Source organism: Vidua chalybeata, chromosome 21, assembly GCF_026979565.1.
Source record: "Vidua chalybeata isolate OUT-0048 chromosome 21, bVidCha1 merged haplotype, whole genome shotgun sequence".
Taxonomy (NCBI): Eukaryota; Metazoa; Chordata; class Aves; order Passeriformes; family Viduidae; genus Vidua; species Vidua chalybeata.
The window spans coordinates 6,924,345-6,947,816 of record NC_071550.1 but is presented as its reverse complement, the minus strand read 5'-3'; the positions used below and the strand labels follow the sequence as shown (position 1 = coordinate 6,947,816).

General features: G+C 46.5%; 1 protein-coding gene across 1 annotated transcript in view; it reads right to left on the bottom strand.

Moving 5' to 3' along the window:
* The window catches only part of BRINP1 (BMP/retinoic acid inducible neural specific 1), an 88,968-nt gene that overhangs the window by 54,879 nt on the left and 10,617 nt on the right, over window positions 1-23,472 (bottom strand). Inside the window, exon 2 of the mRNA XM_053962380.1 lies at window positions 5,119-5,386. Within this exon, the coding sequence (XP_053818355.1) occupies window positions 5,119-5,336 (218 nt within the window). The 5' untranslated portion in view covers window positions 5,337-5,386. The remainder of the gene's footprint in view (window positions 1-5,118; window positions 5,387-23,472) is intronic.

Below are 23,472 nucleotides of genomic sequence, written 5' to 3'. Positions count from 1 at the left end.
TGTCCAGCTTGTGCAGCCAGTTATTCCCAACCTTTCTTGTCTCAGAAGCTCCTTTTCCTTTTTAACTATCTGGGAACTTGCTGTACCAAGTGTATGTGAGCAATTGGTTCTGTCCTGTCACTCTACAGAGGGAGGGATGGGCAGGAGTGGCTGCTTTGGTGTCACCTCCCCCACTAAGTTTTGAAGCTGCTGGTGTATTTTAAGCAGACCTGACAGAGGTCTCAGAAGGATTCTCTATTTGCAGGTTTCATGAAATTAGGCAGCCTCTAACTGGTCCCACTGCAAGAGAAGTTACAAGGGGAACAGATCTCCTTTTTATACCCCAGGGTTTCCCTGCTCTCTTACACAGAGAGCCAGACTTCCCTGTCCCCACTGTCACTTCAGAAAATGGAATTAAACTCCCACGCATGGAAAATACGCATTTCTTCTTGCACATGCACATTCCACTTGCAGCCCCGTGTGATCATCCATTTTATATTGCTGCTGTCCCTTATGTCCAAACATCTTGCAGCTTTTAATTAAGTCTGCCCAGCAATGCAGAGCAGGCAAGTGCTGTCATCTCCTCATCTCCCTCTCTCAGGGGGTGGGGAGGGAATCGGGGCACGCAGGAATGAGCTCACCCACAGCCACACCACGAGCCTGGGGCAAAAATCCAGGTCCTGCCTGTGTCACCCCTCTGCCACTCTACCTGTGGGCTCCTCTTCCCAAGGCTCTATGTCCTGTCCCTGTTTTCCATAGAACTGGCAGTGGCAGCCTCTGCTCAGCTGGATGAGCCCATCTCACCTTGTCCCTCTTTGCCTCCCACCTCTGACACTGAACAACAAAGCCTTTTATTTTTCTTTTAAGGAAAGATTGTTCTTGTTGTTGTTTTTTGGGTTTTTATTTTGTTGGGGGTTTTTGTTGTTGTTTTGTTTTGGGTTTTTTTGTTGTTGTTGTTGTTGTTGTTGTTGTTTTGTTTTTTTTGGTTTTTAGTTGAACTTGCTTCAACTGAGCAGCATCATCAGGGAAATTCCTGTCAATGCCTCTGCCTGGCAATTTGCATGGAGTATTCCAGTGCTCAGCCCACTTTTTGCTTTGCCTTGTAGCTAAATAATTTCTGAGAGAAGGAAAAAAAAAAAAAGGACAACATGACAACATACTTCAAAGCAGTGGGCTGAAGCTGTTAACTGTTCAGTGGTAACAGGGATGTTTTCTGGTCTGAGCAGGACCCCAGTCCCAAAGCCAAGCTGAGCTTCATCTGTTCTCCAGCCTTCCTGCAGTACCTCGTACCCCAGGCTCTCATGACTAGGAATATCAACAAGGACGGTGATAATGAATATTCAGACATCCCACAAACCACTCTCAGCATCTGCCATCCTCTCTGCATTAGCACCAGTGTGCACAGATAATGATCAAAGCAGCATTTTCCTGCCAGAGGCCCCCCTAAACCACCCTTATTAGTATGAATCAATGCTGACTAATGTGCTTCCCTAATGCAATTGTATCCACTCCTACTGTTCATGATTTAATATAAAACATCTCCCCCTTTGCTTGCTGTCCTCCTAATGCCACATGCAAGGTGTAAGCCTTGACTGAGGGTGCCAGGAAAATCAGTGGTCCAGGTTTTACAAGAAAGAGACCTAAAATCCACTGAAATGAAATGCATGGAAGGAGGTAACAAGACTTTGGGGGTTGTAACAGTGAACTGTCTGTCCATGCCAGGGTGCTAGACCTGGATTCAGGCTTCCTATGAAAGATACCATCAGCTCTGAGGTTCTACAGCAATTCTGCTTATGCAGAATATAAAATAGCCCTGCTCACTGCAACAGGCTCTGGGCTTGCTGCTGACAAGCTCTGGACTTCAGTAGAGGTAGAAGGAAGACTCCTCTGTGATGTTATGTTCCTTCCTTTTTAGCATCACCTGCAAAAAGGAGAAAACTCTGCATTTTGCCTTATGCTGCCCTTAGCACCACCAGTGGCTTTGCCTTGGTGGTTTTCCAGTGTAAATGACACGGCCCTAATGTGATGTGTGCATGTTCCCACACTGCAGGACACCAGGGAAATCAGCACTAAACAGCCAACAGTGTTTCAATTAGGGGTGGGTGAAGTCTTCTGAGCTGATTTCACATCTCCTCCAAACCCTTGGTCACTATGGCTGGTTTGAGATCTGCTGCCATCAGCCTTGGGAGAAGAGCAGGGGTCAAACCTCACTCAGCAAAATCACAAGTGCCCCAAGGAACTGCCTGACAGAGCAACGAACTGAAAACCAGCCAACCTAAAAAAGTATGGAAGGAAAGGGGCATTGAAGGAGAAGATTGCACAGAAAATTCCCATGCTCCATATCAGCTGCTTTTCTAAGGAAAGGATTGATATCCTTAATGCAGGATATGTGCCTCCCTTGGGCTAGTCTAGTGCAAAGAGCAATTGAGAGACATCTTTTGGTAGGAAAGAGGCTTCTATGCTGGAATTAAACAGTTGACAAAATCCCAACAGCTTTAGAGATTCTCGGAGTCAATTTAAGGAGCCCACAAAATGAGATTTTACCCCTGTGGGTTTCAGTAAAACAGAATGTTCTGGGAGAGTGTGTGCACAGTCTAGCTCTTAACTGCGAGAATTGGCTGTGGCTCCACTAATTCTCCATAGCCAGACCGAGTCTGATATCCCTTTAAAAATGCATGGGCTCAGTTTTTAAGTGACCAGTTCTGCCAACAGGGCCAGATATTAAAAACAAACAGCCCTCCAGCATCCAGCCAGACTCCCACCTGCTCTGCTGAAGCACATTCCATCTGCTCTGCTGGAGCACGTGAGGCTTTCCCCTCTTCCTCAGCTGACCACGGTGGGAGCAGGTCTGTCCCAGACTTGTATTTCCAAAGTGCTCAGCTCCCAGCAGCTCCAAGCACCACACACACAAGTGGCATTCCCCAAGCACTCAGCTCCCTCCTTCAGCTCAATGCGTGGTGCTTGGCCATGAGATGCCCTGGGTACTCTTGCAGTCCTCTCTAAACTCTCTCCCTAACTACTTCCACTGGATTTTGTCTTATTTCCAGTTTCTTATGGGAATGGCGACTTCTCCAGCATGGTCATTATCTGCAAGACCCCTCTCAGACACCTCCCATGCACACAGAATGCTGATGCCTGTTTTCTCCCATGCTGGGAGGAGGGTGCTGTGTTCTCCACCTGCTCCATGTGTCTTCCATAAATGGTTTAACAACACTCAGCAGAAACAGAGAACACAGATCCCTTTCCACTTCCCATACATAAAGTTCATCCTGAACTGAGGTAAGACTTCAAATTCGTATTAGTTTCCTACAAACCAGAAGGGAATTTGTTCCTTACCCCCTGACAGATAAAACAAAAAATCACAGGCTTCACATGCAAACAAGATTTTGGCTCCTTTATAAAAGTAGAGGAGGCACAGGCATGGCACAGGCTGCCTGCTCAGGGTGTGAATCCTCCATCACGGGAGACCTTCCAGGTTCCCCACAAACCTCTGTCAGATGTGACACAGGTATGTCTGAGTCTGCCTTGGGGAAAAGGCAGGGATTAAATGACCTCTCAAGGTCCTTCCAGACCCATTTCTCTGTGATGCTTAGAGACAGGATCCCAGGCTTGATGGATCTGTGGCCTGACCCACAGTGACAGTTCGTAGCTATGTCTGAACACATCCATCGTGTGGCTCTCTGCCCCCAGCCCTGCAGACTCCGTGGTGGCATCCCAGGCTGCACAGCTCTTTAGCAAAGGGCAGAGCCAGTGCCAGAGGCGAGGAGCAGGGCAGGGATCTGCAGGCTGGGTCACTGTGTGTGTTGGCAGGCAGGGCAGGAGGGGAGCAGGGCAGAGCACAGCCAGGGAAAAAGGCTTTTGGGAAAAGGCACTTTCTCTGCTGCTCTGTGCACAGACACTGAGACCTCACCAGGCAAGGCAGCACAGCTTTCAGGTTTTGGGGCTGTCTTCCCCCTGAGGTATTTTGAAGAGGACAAGCCAGGACAATATTTTTAACCTGCCCTTGCTGCTGCAAGGAGAGGAGGTTCTGCACTCTCTGCAGGCCACAGGACAAGAAGAAATAATTTTTCTTCCCCACACAGAGCTGATGCCTCACACATCTCTGTTACTCTGGCTCTGGCTCCGTGCCCATGGGACAACACTCCCTGCACACAGGTGATTCCCTGTGATTCCCTGCTCCCCCATGGCCATGGCTCCATGTGCACAGTGCCACGGGCTGCTCACCAGCACTTCCCTGCCCACCACTTTGCGTGGCTGTGTTTGCAAGTGTCTTTCTGAAACACAACAGGACCATGTAATTATGTAAATGCACACGTGGCTGGGAGAGTTTTTCAGTCTCTATGGGCTTCAGCACAAATCTCCTGACACTTGCTGGCTTATTCCCCTTCACTCCAAAGTGCTTGCTGCTTCAATAGGATGTTCATGTGAGCACCCCAGCTTTTCAGATTAAAATGAGGAGGAAGAAGTGTGGTTCTAGATAGCACAGCTGGCAAGAAGAGTTTGAGACAAGCAACAGCTAAGGCTTAAAAACCTAGAAGGCAAAATAAAATCCAAATTCTCTATTCTCTGTAGGTTTTTTTAACTCTCTGCACTTTTTAAAATCAAGATCACAGTTTTTGGGCCAAGTCCAACTTATACATGGAGATAAATCCTCAAAGATCTGTGGTAGGCAGCACACAGCCAAGGCTCCTACACAGCAGTGTGAGAACTGTCACACTGACGTGTGTGGTGACATCTTTATGTGAACCTGCAGCTACTGGCAGTTCACATGTACGAGTTTGGTACAGAGGCTTGGGCTGTCCAGAGCTCCATTGATTTGAAAAAGCTGCTTGGGAACCTGCCTGTGAACTGTCTGTCACCACGAATGAAGAACACCCACCCCCTCAGCTCCTTTTCATCTCACTCTGTGCTGTGCACATTGCCACGACACTGCAGTGCCTTCATCTCACTATCAGAGCACTCCACCGGCCTTTGAAGCAATTTGCATTGCCAGCTGGGGGCCAGGGGGAGCCAAAGCAGCATTCCCAGGTGGAACAGGGACAGTGGTGCATCTCCATTGACTCCCAGGCTGCAGCCCAGGGGAGCTGGCAGAGCTCCCAGCACCCAAACACTCATCCCAGCCGCAGGAAGCCGACATACCTGTATATTTTATATCTGGTTGTAAATCCTTGACGATGTCTTTCCACAAAGGATAAGTAGCTCCGTGAGTGGTGGAAAGGCCCCCTGTCTGAAATAAGCCAATCAAACTCCTTGGAGACATGTTGGTTGGTAGCAGCTGGGTCCTGGTGGGAGGGCTGTATGAGTATATGGTCCCATATAAACAGGAGGTAGAGGAACTCAACAAGCCTCCAGTTCATGCTTTTCTGTCTGCCTTTTTCCTCTCATTCTTGCTCCATTCTGTGGAGTCCTGTTGGAAGAGAGAGGGGATAAGAGGAAGGAAAGAGAGAAAGAGAAATGGAGGGGAGGAGAGGGAGGAGGGAGAGAAAGAGAGAGATTAAAAATGCTCTGATCCTTTGACAACCTTCTCTCAGGATTAAAACAGATGTGTAAAAGCAAGTTTTAAAAGACTTCAGTTTGCCTGTGTTACACCTTAGAGTATTTGGCAGTGTTTTATTCATGTATTTAAGTGGTGCCTTTAACCTCCTGAGCATATACCACCTTTGAAATAACCAGGTCCTGACCTGAGACATTCTCACCCCAGCTTGTCCATCATTTCCCTCGTGAAGTTCTCCACAGTGCTGCAAAGGCGAGTGAAGGCCAGGCACAGGAGGTGGCTGCACCCTAGGCTACAATTACCCCTTTATTGTCCCTTTAATGCTGTGCCAGAGAAACGTGTCTTCTGCTTTCATGTCTCTCTGATGATCTGTAATCCATACTCTGTGCAACCTGAGCAATCTATAAAGACCCAGCTCTTACTTTCAAGTGCTGCCAAAAAAAGAAATAAAACAAAATAATTACCCAGGTTTGGCGACGAGCACACACGGACACGCAGACACACACACACACACACACACACACACACACACACACACAACTATGAAATCCTGCCAAACTCTGACAGATAAAAATGTCCTCACCCTGCTTTCCTGCTGGGGTGCTGGGGAGGTCTGTGTGGGGCAGGGGATGGGGTCTGTTGCTGTCTCAGTTATGGAGGGACCTCGAGGCTCTTCCCAAGGTCAAGGCTCTGAAGGGTGACAGGCTGAACATGCACATTCAGCCAGGGAGATCCATCCCACCACCTGCAGCAGGGCACACTCCCTGCCATGGTGGGAGAGCAGCAAAGCAAGGCTGGGGACAGCCCTGTGCCAAGGCAGCTCCTCTCCCAGGCATGTGACAAGACATATGATGAGTGGGAAGGCAATCAGGGGGTAAGGTGCCCTGCCAAAGGTTACACAGCAAGCCATGGGTACAGCTGGAAGAGAGCCCTGCTCTCCTGACTCCCATTCCCAGCGTCTCAGCCCTTAGCTCATCCGCCTCCCAGCCAGGCTGCTGGCACCGTGGCACTGCTGGCACCGTGGCACTGCTGGCACCGTGGCACTGCTGGCACCGTGCCCCAGGTGACAGGTGAGGAGCCTGCTTAGCTGTCACCCCGCACCCAGGATGGTCCCCTCCTGCTTCCACAGCACAACGTGGCTGCTGCAGCAGCTCAGCCTGTTGGGTTGTGCTCCTCGTCCCTGGGAGCTGCTTGGAAAAAGTCATCTCCATGCTCACAACTGGCTCCTGCCTTCTGGGTTTTGTGGAGGGTGAGCCAACACTGTGGGCTGGCAGGGATTTTGAGGCTGCTCCCTGACTCTGGGAGCACAAGCTGTGCTCAGGACAGGTGATACCCACCTGTTTGTGCAAAACACAGGGCACAGAGACTGCAGATACTTTTAAAGCAGGAGAAATGAGGCGACTCAGAGCTTTGCCACAGTGAGATTTCATGTCAGGCTTCTTTGTACATCTCCAGAAAACTTTCTGGTTTTGAGCCTGAGTCCTCTACAAGCACTCTAAAAGTTTGTAACTCCCAGAAAGAAAAGATTTTGCTAAGAGTGCAGGAGAGGTGTGCTAGAGGTGCCTGCACTCACAGCACTGTGTGTGAGCCTGGGCTGGTGTGAGCAGCAGAGCACAGAGCAGAGGTGTTGGTGGTCAGCATGGCCATCCCTCTGCTCCAGGAGCTTTCCCTGGAGCATGGCAGGGCTGCATCCCATGGCAATGAGTGTGTGAGCTGCTGTGCAGGTGGGTTGGAGCCCTGGATGTGCTGGGCAGCTCAGGAGCCCTCTGTGTGTGCCAGAGAGTGGGAGCCTACACGTGGGCACAGCATGTGCTCGAGGAGCTGCAGTAAGCTCAGCAGCACTCCACAGAACCGAGCTGTGTAAGTCATAAAGATGACACTCAGCTGTTGCAGTACAGGAAGAAATTGGGAAAAAAAATCAAGTATGGAAAAGTCAGCCAATGTTTGATTTTTCTGTTGGTCCCATATAAACTTCTTTCTAATTGCAGATGGAATATTACTGTTATTAAATCCGGTGGCACCTGCAGCTCTCGACTGAGAAGTTTGTTCCTTCTCTGGAGGCATGTTTTTAACATCAGCCTTCACCACTGACTCTTATTTCACCCCTAAACAGGGCAGTTCTCAGTGCTTTGTCCCTCACATCACACACAGAATGGTTCTACTTTACCTTACAAAACAGTTTTATAAGGTAAAGTAGAATTTGGGAGTTTCTAGCCCCACACAGAGGGCAACAGAACACATTCCCAGTGGAATGTGGGCCACAGAACATCCCAGCTTCCACTCACTCATGAGCCCAAGGTGATTTCTGGGGAATGCTCCCAGCTACATCCCACCTTCAGCACCTCCAAATTCCAGTTCAGAAGTGCATTTCTACTGCTTCTCCACCCAGGCTCCTTCCCTGCCTGGTTGCTCTGGTCCCATCAGCTGCAAACTCAGTGTATTTTCCATGAGCTGGGTGTGCAGACAACAATCAGCTGCTCTGTACATGTTGTCCCAGCTTCCTTGGCTGTCTGTTCATTAAACTCACCCATAGCTATTCCCCTCATCTGCCAGCCTGGATCAGTTTTCCCTTAAATATTTCACTGTCTATTGGATTTCTATTGCAGAGAGAGGAAGGGAGCTCTTGTGTACCCAAGTGGGGAACAGCCCCCCTCCAGTTTCCAGCACAGGGCAAGTGATAACTGAAACATGAGAAGAGCCAAACAAAATGGGCCTCAGAGAAATCCCAGTGTGTCCTTCCTACATGTGAATATCATACACTGGGGAAACATCAGCTTGTGAAAGAGAGGAGATAGTCCCTCATTCCCCACACACAGCTCTTCATCCTCCCTTCCTCTCCTTTGGGGCACAGTTGGAGTCAGGATGACTGGGGCTGTGATGCTCTTATCCAGGAGGTAAGATATGGGGAGAAGATGCCTCGGGACCACTGAAGAAATGATCACATCTCCAGCCTGGAAGCTGCCTGGATCAGTTCTGAGAGCAGGGAATGGTGCCCCAGGCAATGGAGGATGGTGGAGCACAACTGGGTCCAGACTACTATCACACCATCAACTTTAATTTTTTAGTAGTATCTTTTTCCCGCCTGTAGCTGCTGTAGAGATGTTGTTTCACATTAAAGATTAATCCACTCCACAGGGCTGGTCCCCATGGAAGCTACAAAGCCTACTAAAGTGGGACTATCTTGTGTCTAAGACAACATTATGAGGTGCATTCAATCTACCTCCTAACAAGCTTGAATCAGAAATTAATTTTTCAGGTATCTTTATGGGGCTCCACTGATGTGAAATATGTCCTGTGGATTTGGTAAAAGGAACCAGGGAAGAGGCAGGGAAGGGGATGCCTCCAAGTCTAGAGCCCTTGGGTGGGAGAGCCAAGGCTAGCTAACAGCTAAATCTGGTACAGAAGCAATCTGTGGACTAAAGAGTAGGCCTGGGGGAGCCAGACACTGGGTTTTGATCCAAGAATCCCGTGTTTTGCTCAACTCTGCCCCAAAACTCCCCCTATGACCTTGGGCAGTGCCCTTACATGTGGGATCTTGGCCTCACTTTCCAATTATCAGCATGGAGTCACAATGGGATTTGTGTGACCATTTAGACCATGAATTTGTTGGAGAGGCCAGAATTGGGCTGTAGCACCTCCTGAAACTCAAACCTGCTGCCCATGTGGCTCCCAAGGTGCTTCTGTCCTGCAGGGAATGACAACCATTCCAGCCAGCTTTGCAGTTAACAAAACCCAGCTCCAAAGCCCATTTCCACAAGGCAGAGAAGCACAGCAGAGCAGTGGGTGAGCTGGGTCCTTCTGGCTCATGTCAACAAACACGATCACACAATCATCACACCTGTTAATAAACATGATCCGTGGGTGAGCCAGGACATGGCTCCAGTTCACAGCAAACAAGCAGTGGGAGAAGAAAATGTTGGATGTTGCTGACTCTGAGTCATGGTACAGTCATTTTCCAGCACCATCCAGCATGGAAGCACATCCCCCAGTGCACATGGAGATCCCTCTTAAAGCCCCTTGGAGTTTGTTAGATGGCTTAAGATGCCCTTTTTCTAATACCAATTCAGCCTGGAACATTAAATGTCCCTTATCTTATGAGTCTTCAGGATTCTTGGAGGAAAAATAGGCAAGTATTTTCTGTAAAGTGCAAGTTGTATTTGAATGTACACTTAATTTCTTTGTGATTGATATCTATGTGTTAATTATATTCTATTTTCAGCAATACCTTCGCTGTCACAAGGCAGTGCCTTTTATCCAAGGAGTTCAAATTGAATTAGAGACATTAATTAAAGCTCTCAGCACTCTAGTAAGGCAGGCAAGTGCTGTTACTCCCATTGTTTCTTGAAATAAGAAGAAAAGAATAGAGCTGGATGTCTACTTAGCCACTTAAAAGGTAATTTTTATACAGTGGGAGAGCTCAGAGTGATAGATTTTGCACAAAATTATACTGCAAGGTCTGTTTCATCCAAGGGAGGCTGTGCAGCCCCAGATCCCTGCTATAAACAGGCAGACAGGATGCAGGTGCTCTGACTCTCCAGCGCTTGCTGTGAACACTCCTCTGCCTCCTGGGATTTTCTACCTTTCCCCTAAGCCCTGTACCTTTCATTTATCTCTTCTATTAGATCCAAATTGATCTCACACACATCCCTTCTGTTTTCCCATGCTCGTTGTTGTGAACTATTTCCATCAGAAATGCAGACTCAGGAAAGAGAAACTACTGAACACATTATTTGCAGTACAGGAATAAGTCCCCTATCTCTTTAAGCTTCATGCACCAATAATTCTTCCTTGTGTCCCACATTTGGTTCTTGGCAGGTTGAGAGAGGTTTCTGCCTGCTGCCATTTACCAGAGGGAAGAGGCTAACAATTGCTATTTGTATCTGAAACAGTTCTGCTCTTCAGCAACTTCACACATGGCTTTAGGATGCTGATAAATTAGTAAGAGACTGAAGTGTCAGGGGAGAGATGAAACAGCTTATGTTAGTTTAGAGCTCAACCCTGGAAAGTGACAAATGTCTGACCTCATTTCAGAAAACAGATTAAGTGTACCCTTAATTTTAAGTACAGGATGTGCTGCTACTCTACCTTTTATTCAGCTGTGCCTGCTTTGAGTTTGTGCACTCAGATTCCTGGACAGCTAATTGCTGCCCCACACCTTTAGGATTTAACTTGTGGAGCAGTAACATTTCTGTCCTGCCCCTAACTGAGAGATGGCCCATGAAAATATTGGAAAGACAACAGCCAGGAGCAGCCTTGCTTGTCCTTTGGAAACCCTGCCCAGCAACCCAAGCAAGCTGGGGACACCTTTCCTGTGTCAGGGCCAGAGGAAGTCAGGCAATGTGGATGGAAAGGGAAGACAATCTGTCAGGGTTTAAGTCATATGAACTGCTGTGGATAAACCTGAGCTCTGGGAAAACAGAATTTGGGCACTTCTGACCTAGATGTCTTTATAGCTCAGACTGCAGACACTGATATCTGACTGAGTCAGGGCTGGAGCTGCAACTCAGCAGTGGCTCTGACTCTCTGGGTGACTGTGGCATACAACACCATAAAATCCCAAATGGTTGTAAAGCTGGTTTTTTAGGGAAGTGGGATTTCACTGTTTCAGGGAGTGATTGGCTAATCCATCCCCAAATCTCAGTAATTCTGCTCTGATCACTGTCTAAATTTGCATTATTCTTTAACCACTCCAGTTTTAAATATGCATGAGTGGTTAGACCTGTGGGATATTCATCAGCTGAAATATTTTGGGTGAGGAAAGGCAAAGAGAGAGGATGAGAAATACCTATCCAAAAATATCAACAGAGTCCACAAATTCACTTCACTTTTGCCAAATTGCTCATGCTGAAAAAAATAATGATTGGGAGATGTCAATGTTTGGGTTGTGAGAGCTCCAAGGGGTTTCCAAGTCTCTGTTTGAAACTACTGGAGCTTTTTCTCCTTTTGGTTTGTCTTTCCACCCCCTAAAGATGGAAGAGTGATAAAAATATCACTTTTGACCCGAAACGACTAGTAGGAGAAAAGATTTTTTTTCTTCTTTTCACTTTATCAAAACTTTGCTTACAACTACTCAGAATATTCCACAAACCAAAACCATCCCACAAACCCCCTTTTATTAATGCAGTCCAACCAGCAGCCTAAAGGGAGCAGTTTTTGTGCAAAAACTCCAATTACTCCCTGCCTGTAAGGAGGCAAGAATTGTAATGGTAACAGCTCTGTACTTGCTCTCAGGTTGTTTGTCCCACACTTCAGCTAATTATAAACTCCTGGTGTGATGCTGAGGAGGATAAGAGGCGGCTTCAAACCAAGCAAGAGTAGTAGGTGACTCCACCAAGTCACAAAATCAGGTGGTGCTGGACAGAGGGAGTCAAACCCCAAAAGTCCTGATTATAAATCTACTGGCCAAGGTGCCAAAGTCACTGCTCTGAATTCCAGGCTCCACAGGCACTTGGGTCAGGGCTCTGTGTGGAAAGGAGATCCTTCTCACAGTGCTCCATAGGTTGGGAAAATAATTAAAATGAACTTCTGCCCGTGCGCACGCGTACATGGGACAGGTTTGTGGTGAAGTGTCACAGGGTTATGAAGATGGTGAAGGGTCTAGAGGAGAAGCCATAGGAGGAGCTGCTGAGGTTTCTCCAGACTGGAGAAGAGGGGACTCAGGAGAAGCTGTGGCATTCAGGTTCCTCACAAGGGGAGGTGGAAGGGGAGGCATGGATCTCTTCTCTCTGTGACCAGTGAAGGGATTGGAGGGAATGGCTGGAGCTGAGCCAGGGCAGCTCAGGCTGGAGAGCAGGAAAGGTTCTTCCCCCAGAGGGTGCTGGCACTCCCCAGGCTCCCCAGGGAATGGGCACGGCCCCGAGGCTGCCAGAGCTCCAGGAGCGTTTGGCCAGCGCTGCCAGGGATGCCCAGGGTGGGGTTGTTGGGGGGTCTGGGCAGGGACTGGACTTTGGTCCTTGAGAGTCCCTTCCCACTCAAGACATTCCACAATTCTGCGTCTCTGAAGCCAATCCTGCTGAATGCAAGACTGGAACAGTGGGTGCTGCACAGACAGCAACCAGCAAGGCGGTCCATGCCCCAAAAAGCTCAGAATCTATTTAGGAGAGCAAGGACAGCAGATGGCCGGGGCCAGATGGGGGAACGCAAGGGAACAGTGAGCTAATCCCGCTCAGCGGGCTGCGGAGCAGCGGTGTCAGCACACCAGCAGCCCAACTGTTGGCAAGAGTTTGATAGCTATTGTCACAAATGAGAGTTAAAAATAGGGAGACTGGATAATGAGCTCGCTTTTGGAGATGTTTGTGAGGAACTCCTCTCATTTGTGAAGTGGCAGAGATAGAATGAATATAGATGGTAATAATAATAATGATAAATTGCACTTTTCTGAGCTGCTTATTAAAAAAAAAAAATAAATATGGCGGGTGTTGAGCAGTGATTTCTATTAAGCACTGCCCTGAACTTGAAATTATTCCTACTATCATTAAAGTATTGTCCTAGTTAGTCCACTTCCCCATAATTTCTTTCCAAGTTACACAAAAATGCAGCTCTATCTTCTGTCTTGCTCAGTATTTATACACCTCATCTCAAAGTCCAGTAATCTTACAAGTGTTAATAGATTTTTATCCTTGCAGTAACTTTAGGAGATGGGGAGACACTGCTTTTTTTCCATTCAGCAGGAGGAGAATTGAGACAAAGGGTAGATTAATGGCTTGTCCCAGATCATTTTATAACTGCTTCAGGAATTCAACCCAAATCTCTTCCGTCTCAGCTCAGTGCTAGGTCTCCTTGCAGTACCCTTCCCACGCACCTTTATGCTACTGTTCCAGAATTAGCTGGGACTTGCCACAGAGCTGCTTAGAATTATTTTGGATTGCTCATTTCATGTCAGGAAAATGCCAATTCATCCGAGGCAAAACACTTCATAGAAATTTGTTGATTTAAGGGGGAAAAAAAAGTCGTTTTGGTAAAGTCAGCTTTTCTTTGGAACAGAATGTGTTGAGTGTTCCGTTTGGAAGGGATCGGTTCAAGATTGTGTTTTGTTTTTCATTACATGTTGAATAACATACATTCAAAATCAAGTGTTTTCTTAAGCTGTGTGTTTTGACTGAGCTGAAATAGATTTTGTAATTTATGCACGAGGAAATATCCAAACTCATTTAATACTTTTCTTGCAATTTGTAAAAAGAAACACCTGCAGACCAGACACAATAAAGTGTATAAAAATCATAAAAATCATACTATTCCCTTCAATCTTTTATGGGAAATTCAGGAAAGAGTAATCTGAATGCTCAGTTTAATGAAACCTGTGCCAGAGTTCAGAAATCCTGGTTTTTGCTTTCACAGCTGCTCCATCCTGGTGCCAGTCTTGCCTTTCTAACATATTCCATTGCAACAACTGGGACCTGTAAGCTGAGAGGCTGAAGGAAAAAAAAAGTGATGCCAAAACTCCTCTGGAGAGCGATAATGTAACATTCAAACCAAGAAAGTCAACTCATATCCCACACCTGACAGTCTGTACAATATTTCTGCCCCAAAGTTCATTCCTGGGAAGAGACTTTGTCACCTAAGCTCCACATGGAGTGATCCCGCTCCACAGGGCTTGGGAAATGCAAACTACCACTGCTTCTTTCAACAAAAGAAGCTGAGGTTACCTAATCCTTGCAAATGGTTTATCTTCCCATTTGTCTTGTCTCTCTAAAAGGAGCTTAGCCTTTGGCTGGGTTATTGTGTTCTAAGAGTGGAGGAGCAGAAGGGGTTAAAATCCACAGGCCATTCCTTCTCCTGCTGCTTGGATAATGCCAGCCTGCCTGCCAGGATGAAAGGCACCACTGGAGCTTCCTCTGGGTACCACATTTTGCCACCACTCAGCTGGATGGAGCCAAGAGGAGCAGGGGCAGCTGAAGAGGGGAGAGAAAAGGGACTCTGAGCTGTCGCTTGCAAATTCCAGCCTTGGGGAGCTTCACCTTCCTTATCCCGCTGAGTGGATGAGGAATTTGCAGTGGCCATAAAACTCTCCGTGCATTTAGTCCCCCTGGTTCCTGCCACTGTCTCAGACCCCTGCCAGGGCACTCTGGAAGCAGGGTGAGACCTCCCAAGGATGCCATGGCTCAGGCTTCTGTGGGGGAACAGAGCTGCAGGTAGGGCCAGGGTGAGCACAGCTGGTCCCTGATGTGGGCTCCATATCCCTGCAGCTCCTTGTGGGATGACTTAGAGGTGAGTGACACAAATCACTGGTCTAGGTATGCAGGGCACTGCTCTGAGGCTGGAAACACCCAGGGTCAGCCCCTTCTGCAGCCCAGCCACCCCATAGAGAAGTTAGATGCACTGCACTTCAATTCAGGCTAGAAATGTGAGCTAGAACGAGTATTTCCCCCAAATAACAGCATTTCATGGGCAGCTTCTGCAGCAGAAGTCAGAAATCTGGAGCTCAGGCTCTGCCATTGCAGGTTCTCCTGCAAAGTCTATTGAAGTCAATGAGCCTTGGGTTGGATCTCATTGCAAAAAGATAATCAAATACCATATTAACTCTTAATTTGGAACAGCGTATTAAATTAGAAACTGGCATTAACCTGGAACTGCATTTATATAATGAGAAGATTTAAAATCTGTGTATCATGAAGGTGGGAGAACTCCTACCCAAAGCTGTTCTCAGCAGCCCTGAATCCCAGAGCCAATCTACCTGCAGCACTGCATTTCCACCTAGTCCCCAAGCCCTAAGCCTGGGATTTCCACTGGGACAGAAGGATGTGTGGAAAATAAAGCCATCTCATCCTTACCAGTATTAATCTGTCAAGCACAGAAGGCTGGTACCAGCCTGACTCCAACCAAAGCCAAGAACTAGAAAATCTCAGAGGATCTTGAGGATCTGCACTGGCATCACAAACACCCTCTCCCATCAGTGCACCAGTTCAGGAACAGAGATATGCTAAAAAAATTTAAAACTGGAGGAATTCAGTCCTTTCTGGGATTAAAGTTCAACACCATTCAGGTCTGAGCATCTCAAGCATTGCAGCCCTTCGTTAGCCACATTCGAGCCCACCACGAGCTGTGAGCTTTATTTATTTCCTTCTCTGAGACTGTTCTGCTCTGTGCTTAATCCATCTCCTGACCACCTGGAGCGTTTGAGAGTCTTGGCTGTGATGCTTGTCTGTTTAGATAGACTGTAAGTAGAGCTGGTCAAAAAATTTTGACAGAACAGTTTTTCGCAGGAAAACGCGGTTCCCTCAGAATCGAAACGTTGCATGGGAACGTCAATTTTGACAAACTTTTTTCATGTTTAAAGTGTCAAAACAAATCAGTTTGACTTTCTCTCCTCATTTCAGTCATATTGAAATGTTTAATTCTGAGGAAATAAACACATTATTTTTGTGTTGTTTCAATTAATTTGTTTTGACATTTTTGCCTATTGTGTATTGTATTGATATATGTTTAGAATGTATTATACATTGCATAAAGCTGTTTATTTTATGTGTTATCACACAATGCTAAATATTTCCCACAGCATCTTAGTGCTTCAGCACTAAGGAACAGAAGATATCAATGATCTTAAATTATTATTGCTTTTAAATTTTTAGGTCATAAGAGCCTTGTGGGATCATGGTTCTCCTTCACACTGAAGTTTATAAAAAAACACCACATATCAAAAGGCAAGAATTTCCCAAGGAAATTGTCCATTTTCCAAGCAGCTCTGTCAGCTCAATGACAGCAAAGTACAGCTCCTCTCCCTTCTGCACACCAGAAAACCAATTCCTCTACTTGTTAAAGGAAAGAAAAAAAAAAGAAGAAGAAGAAGAAAATGCAGATTTTCCCAGAGTGGAATTTGTATGCAATGTTTTCATGAGCATCAGGGATTTAAAAGTCTGAATACCATTGACCTCCTGGGACCTCTGTCTTCCAAACCACTTACATACTTTTAAAAGATGTATTCCACCTCCTTCTTGGAAGCCTACCTGATTTTTTTTTTTTTTTGCTTGTTTGAAACCACATTTCTGCTCCCCTGCACGTCACAGAGGGGAATCACTGTCTGTGAATTTCTGCCGCTGCGTCTGTGCAGGCGGTGGGAAAAGTGGGTTGAAAAGAAGGACAAAGCAAGAGGCAAAAGGGAGGGCGAGGAGCTGAGCCTGCAACAACACAACTCCATCCATTCCTCATTGCAGGGAGGAAATTGTCCCCAAGGTCCCCTGAGCAGCCACAGGCTGGGTAAGAGACAGAGGAGGACACAGAGCCCATTTTGAACGTGGAGAGAGGCAGGACCCCACCTTCTGGGTGCACTTCATCCAAAAGGGTTAAAAGATAACTCAACAGAGAAATAATCACTCAAAAAATGTTTGTCACATGTGGATGTGACAGCCTGGTCAGAGAGTGAGAACACTAGATAAGTTTTCCCAGAATTGGCCTGAGAGACTTTAGGGAGTTAAAGATAAACAATGATAGCTTATTAATGGATTTGCTTGTCACCACAATTTTCAATAGGGAAATGAATTGGAATTTAATTTGTTTATTTTATAGGATATAGTGTTAGTAAATAACTTTGTCTTAAAATACTTTTCTATTAAATAAACTCCTGTGTGGGATGGGGATGGAGAGAGAGCAGAGCATGGCCATGCATGACCTTTCTCCTTCCCTCTCCTCCCTTTCAGCAGGGATAAAGGAAGTCCCAATACACTCTAGGGGCTGCTGCTTCTGAAGGAAGGCTCAGCACCCTGGGAGAGAGGGATCAGTCCTCACCACCTCTCCCTGGGAGAGCTGTGTTTGTGCAGTGGGAATAAAAAGAGGCATCCCCAACTTTTGGAGATTTACTTATAGTGGAAGAGGGGCTTTTCTGTCTGCTTTTCCTCTGAGCAGGACATGCCTGGAAATCTGAATTCCTCCACGCAGCTGCCAGGAGTGCACCTCTGAATGCAGATCTGCCTGGAAGAGTCCTCGTGCTCCAGCTGGCCTGTCACTATGGATTACAGCTCTTGGCTAATAGTGAGCACTGCTGGAGTCTGAGACTTCCATTAAAAGCCGATGTTTCCACCTCCCCGCCCCACAAATGGCTCCATCCCATCCCAGCTGACGTTTCTGTGTTTGTGGCCTCATCTCTGGGGTGGGGAAGGAGCAAAGTGCCTCAATTTGTCTCTGTGTTAGGCAACAATGGAACAAGTCAAAGGCAGGAAAGGAGGTTTGAGGATGATCAATTTTGAAAACTGTGGATAATTTATTTGAAAGTTGACTTTACCCCTTGTCACCAGCACATCTGTAGCATTGGAGCCCCATCCCTCTGACAGCAACAGTACAACTGAGCATGGAGTTACCCCCTGGAAGAGTCCTTGAGGGAAATGCTTCATTACTCCAAGTTACACTGTGGAGTGTCTTTGGAAAGGAGGAATGCTCCTGCAGGGAGATATTGCCCATCCGTGCCAGACACTGCAAATCACAGAGAGCCCTTCATCGCCAGAGGGTCTGAGGGCTGCTGACAGAGCCAAAAGAATTGGCACGGACACTTGACCTTTCCTCAGTGCCAGGAGGAGATCACTGACCAGGAAGAACAGCACATGCTCAACCAGGCTCTACAAAGGGAGGCAAGAAGGTCTGGAAGAATTGAGAGCTATTTGTAAAACAAACACTGCAGTTTCAGCTCAGCCTGTGCAGTTGGCCGGCGTTGCCATCACTCGTGGGCAGGCCGAGGGGTGACTTCCAGTTTGGCAAGTGCCAGGTGCCATCACAGCTCCTCCTGCTCCAAGGGAGACATTCAGAATGAATGCCTACAAGGCTTCCACGGGAATGCTGAGAGATTCACACCTTTGTGGGCTGGGGGAAGGACAGAACATGCTGAGTGGTACTTTAAAGTTTCCTTGGCATGGTGTCCTGCCAAAAGGAGTGAGTAGTCCCCTCCACCAGCCTGCACACACCCTCCCGCTAGAACTCCTCACCCTGGATGAATCCTGCACGCCTCTGCAGCTTCCCAAAGTGACTTTGAAAGCAATCCAGAGCAAGTGTCACATTTGTGCCTTCAACAGCCTGACTCCCAGAAAGATCCTGTGCAATCAGCTGGCCAAATCCAAATCTGAAAAACACCTCCATGGCTGGTCATGATTAATTAATTCTGCCTTGACATTCCCCAGGGCACCTAGCAGCTAGTCAGAGCTGCCAGAGAAAGAGACACTGCTGTGGGAAAGGATAAATAGTCTTTCCTCAACTGCAGACATCGAATTAGATAATAAATAGCTGGCTAGATACATATTTTTGTATGAGTGTTAAATTAAATGCAGAACAGGAATACAGCTGGCTTATCCCTGTGAAATCAAAGGTGTTGGGAAGGAGTTTCCAAAGAAAGAAAAGTATTTAGAGTCTGCTGTGCTCATGAAGACATAGCCTGAAGTTATCTATCATGGCTTATGTGACTGTTTACAATGACAGACAGCTATTCTTGGATATTTTATTCCTGGTATAATATTCTCAGACCAGAGCAGCTCAAGGAAGCTTCCCTCTAATTTACACCTTTGTTTTGTCCCTCCTTCTGCAGACTAGACAGCATCTTTGTTCCCATAGGAGCAGCACAGTTTGTCCCCACCAGCTGTTGTGGGCTTAGCCTGTGCTCCTGAGGGAGCTGCAGCTGCCAGCCCAAAACAGGGGCTCTCCCCCTTAAACACTTCAGTCCCCTAAAGCCACAGGCTCGGCCCAGATGTTCCCAGGGACCACGCAGCAGAGGCTGCAGTGACAAACAGGGGATCCTGCAGGAGGCTGGCAGGGGTGTGGTGACACCCCGGGCTCACGTGGGGCTCTGTGGCCCAGAGCAGATGGCTGTGGGACCCCTGCCAGCACAGGCAGCACCGTCACCCCTGTCTCACTGGATGTGCACATCCACAGCTGCTGTTCCTCCGGTGCCCCACGTCCCTGTGCCCAAACCCAGCCACACAAATCAAGTGCAGGATGCCCTGGTCTGAGCTCCTGTCACAGCACAGGGCAGGGGTCTGCTGGTTCCCCTTACACATCTCCCAGTCCTGGAATCTTTGCTTTGGCCCCTGTATCCCTGAGGAGACAAGTCCCACCTTGCAGATAGGTTGATGTTCTCCTCCTGAGACATTCAGTTCAGGCTCTGCCCCCATTGCAATGAGGTTTCTGAGCGTGCAGGGGCTTCCTCTGCCTTTCTGCACCTTCGTCCAGGGTCTGAAATCTGTTCAGATCATCCTGTCCCTCCTTCTTTGCAGCTTTCCTTCACCCACCTTGCTCCTCCTTTCTCCATCACAGCAGGCACAGCCAAGACATGTTATTAACACTTGCCACTTCGTTAGCAATCTTCTCCAGGAGGAGCAGAGGAGAAAAGAGGAAAGCGTGCAAAAATTGGAGAGTCAGGAAAGTTGGATTAAAGGAAGAGTAGCAAAGACTTGAAGGTGTGAATGAGAAAGTGCAGGAGTAGAAGGAGTATGAGGCAAATCTAATGGGTGAGAAAGAGATTTATAATTAATCCCCAGGCTGGTGAGAAAGCAGGGAATGAAGTCAAGACCACACTCTTCTCTATATGGCTCTGCTCCTGATTTACTTTGATTTCAGACAGATCTTTTTATTTTCTCCTTTTATCTCCCATCACTCTGGACCCTTTGAGTATCTGTTATTTGAGGTAGGAATTGTCTTTAACTGTGTGCAGCAAAAAGGAAACTGCAATCATAGGCACCAAAGGATGCGAGACATTGTTTTTAACACATCCTAAAATTAGGCTCAGAAAAGTGCTTGGGGATTGTCTGCCAATGTTTATTAATTCAGATTGAATTCATTAGATAGTTACTGTCAAAAAGTGGGATGGGAAAAAATTAAAATAATCAAAGTACATGACTGCATTATTTCTTAATGTAAATGCTTCATGATGAGGTGTCTATAAAGTGGATCTAGAAGGAAATGTTTAAAAACCAAAACCGACGAAAAGTGAAAGAATACAGTTATGAAAAAAAAAAAAAACCAAAAACAAAAGTTATTAATTTATACGAAATTCAAGTTTTGAAATTATTTTCTACTCTCTTTTCCTTTTAGTCTCAAATATAAAACCTTTTCATTCTTCCCCTGCCACTCTAATTATATTTAAATACCTAAAAGTAATTTTTTCCCTTCATTTTTTCTTCCAGAACTAAACTGATGAAAAAAAAAAAAAAAAAAAGAGAAATCATTATTCACCTATTCCTACTAGGAATTCCAATAACTGTCAGATCTTCATAACAACATGAGGGATCTCAGCAAGGCTGAGTTTCTCTGAGTTCCTTAAGCTGACGACTTTCAGATCTTTGCTGTCTTCTAGTCTAAACCTGCATTCAACAGAGAACTTAAAATGAAATAATTAGATTTACAGCAAAATAGATGAGCAAAGCCCTGTATCAAAAATGAGTGAAAAGTTCCCGGGAAATAATCTGAGAGTGAATTTACTTTTTCCATTAGAAATTGCCATATGCTGCTGGTTTATTTTAAGAAAGTGACACCATCCCTTTTCACCCTCTATTTATCTGAATTCTACCTTTTCACTTCTCCTGGCTTTCTTTCTTTTTTTTTTTTTTTTAATCACCACAGAACCAAAGAGGCACAAAGTCCCTACAGAAAACTGGAACATGTGATGTCCAAGTGCCTGTGACATTAAGCCAAAAAAAAAAAAAAAAAAAAAAAAAACCAAACCAGCAGAGCTCCCTCCATCAGCCATCCCTGACTCAAACCCCTGAAGAACACTCGGAATGAGGCACAGGCACGCAGGATGGGCACAGCCTGTTCCAGGGATCCTGCTCCTCACGCAGTGTCTGCACCCATTTCTGTGCCTGGTTTCTCCAGCACAGGACCCTGCTCACAGCAGTCTTGGCCCTGGAGGTATTTAGGGAAGCAGCACCTGCTCTGCTCCCTGCATGCAGAGGATTTAAAGAAAATTAGCTATGTGTGTAGGAACTGAGCATCTAAATATCTCTGGATGTTTCCACATTGCCAAAGATCTCAGCTCCCTGTATTTGGAGTTTCTCCAGGAGAAGGAAACAAGCTTCCCCTCAGAAGTAACCCAGTTCTGGGTATATTTTGATTTATTAACATCAGTTTTGGGCAATATGAGCAAGCACAAATCCTCCAGTGGTTTATTGTCATCTTCCACGGCCTTGCAGCACTGTCCCAGCACATGCTGCATGCTTGAACACTCTGCACGTGGGGCATGGAAATGCATCCTGAGTGTCTGAACACAAAATTCTGCGTTATTGAGCTGGGAATCAGTCCTCATATCCCTTCGAGTGCCTGGAATTTTAAACTTACACCTAAAAATAAAATCCAGAGTGTTTATTTCATTTTCCCAAGTCCCAACATTACTGATGGAGGTTTGGAGACCAGAGCAACGCTGTGCAAAGGCAGCAGAGTGTGTTTGTCCCCAGCCCTTCCATCCACCACTGCTGGGTCGTGCCCCAGCATCAAAGGCGTGTCCCTGTCATGTGACACACGAGGGTTTGGGGACTGCACTTCACTGGTGTCAAGGCTTTACAGAAGATCTGCCTCAGAGGAGCAGCAGTGAGAAAAAAAAGTGCAGCCACGGACAAAATCTCTGTCTTCAAACTTAACAAAGTAATGAGAAGCACTGCAGGAGGATCCAATGGTAGGAAGGACTTAGCAGCCTCTTTTGCTCTTCTATTTAATGCAGGCAGCTTTATCATTAATTGCTATTTACTGCAAATGCTGAAGTTGGTAAAAAGATTAATATGAAAGAGCAGCCTTGATTCAGCGTTCTTAAAGCACAATGCACACATCTCTGTGTCTGTGTGTGTGCAATTGCAAACTTCATTTTATGGTTTGTGCATGTAAAATACTCATTTCTGTGTGCAAGGGAGGCAAACAGATACAGTTAGCGTGTTATTCTCTTATCTATTCCAGTAAAAAGCCAGCTCTGCCAGTGATCTCAGGCAATGAGGAGAGAGATTAATTCAGGCCAGATTTCTGAAGAAGCAGCCATTTTACTGGAGTGAAGGGGAGAGAGAGGCAAACAAGCACTGCTTTTGCCCAGCACTGGAAATGTAGAGTCAGCATAGCTGACTACCAGTCTTTGGGGGATTATATTTCCTGAGGACAGAGGTTACTGAATTCTTTAAAAAATCTGGATTTTCCCTCATGCCAAACTTGGATCCAAGTTCCCTGGGTAGTTCCCATCCGCTGTACGAGCTGGAGGCTCAGAGCTGCAGCCCTGAAGGGAGTCAGCTCCTGTGCATGGAAGCACATGCATTTAAAAGCTCTTCTGCACAGCTCCCGGCCTAAGTGACCTGCCCAAGGTCATATATAACATGTCAGTGACAGCACCATGATTGAACTATCTCGCTACAGCGCTGCTTTATTCACACTGTGCTGCTACATCCCAAAGCAGCCCCTGCTGCCTTCCTCTCCTTATCTCATCCTCCTTAGAGACACATCTGTCCTGTGCTCCGTAAACCATAATATACCTGTAGTCTTTTATTCACTATCTGTCACTGGGCACTTTTATTACAGATCCCTGAATTATCCAGCCCAGACTGCAATCTACTTATTCCTGCCAGCCGTTCTCGCTTTTGACCCTCGCCTCACCTTTCAGCCTTGTCAGTGTTTTAAGGCTTTCAGGTACTTGAAATGCAGGGACAATTCTGATTCTCGGGGGAAATCCAGCAGAATTGCACTGAGGGCAGCCTGCTGGTCTCCCTCTCTTTCCTAAATGCAGATGGGTGGGAATCAGAAGCTTGCACTGGTTTCTGCAGTCTCATTTGAACCAATCCCTCAAGAATACTAACAGCTGCCATTTTAGACCTCTGATCCCTATTCTTGCTATCCATAAAATTTTATTCCCCTCCTTTCTCTGCTCGTTTCATCAGAAATCAATCTTCCAATAATGCAGGTAAATTGCAGTCCTACCTTATAACTTTTTTTTTTTTTTTTTTGCATGCATCCTTCTGGTGAATTTTGTGGAACAAAACCTCCCTCATCCATTCCCTCCCAGCCCAGGCCATGAGCACAGTAATCATCACACCTCCACAACACCTCACCAGCAGATTTGC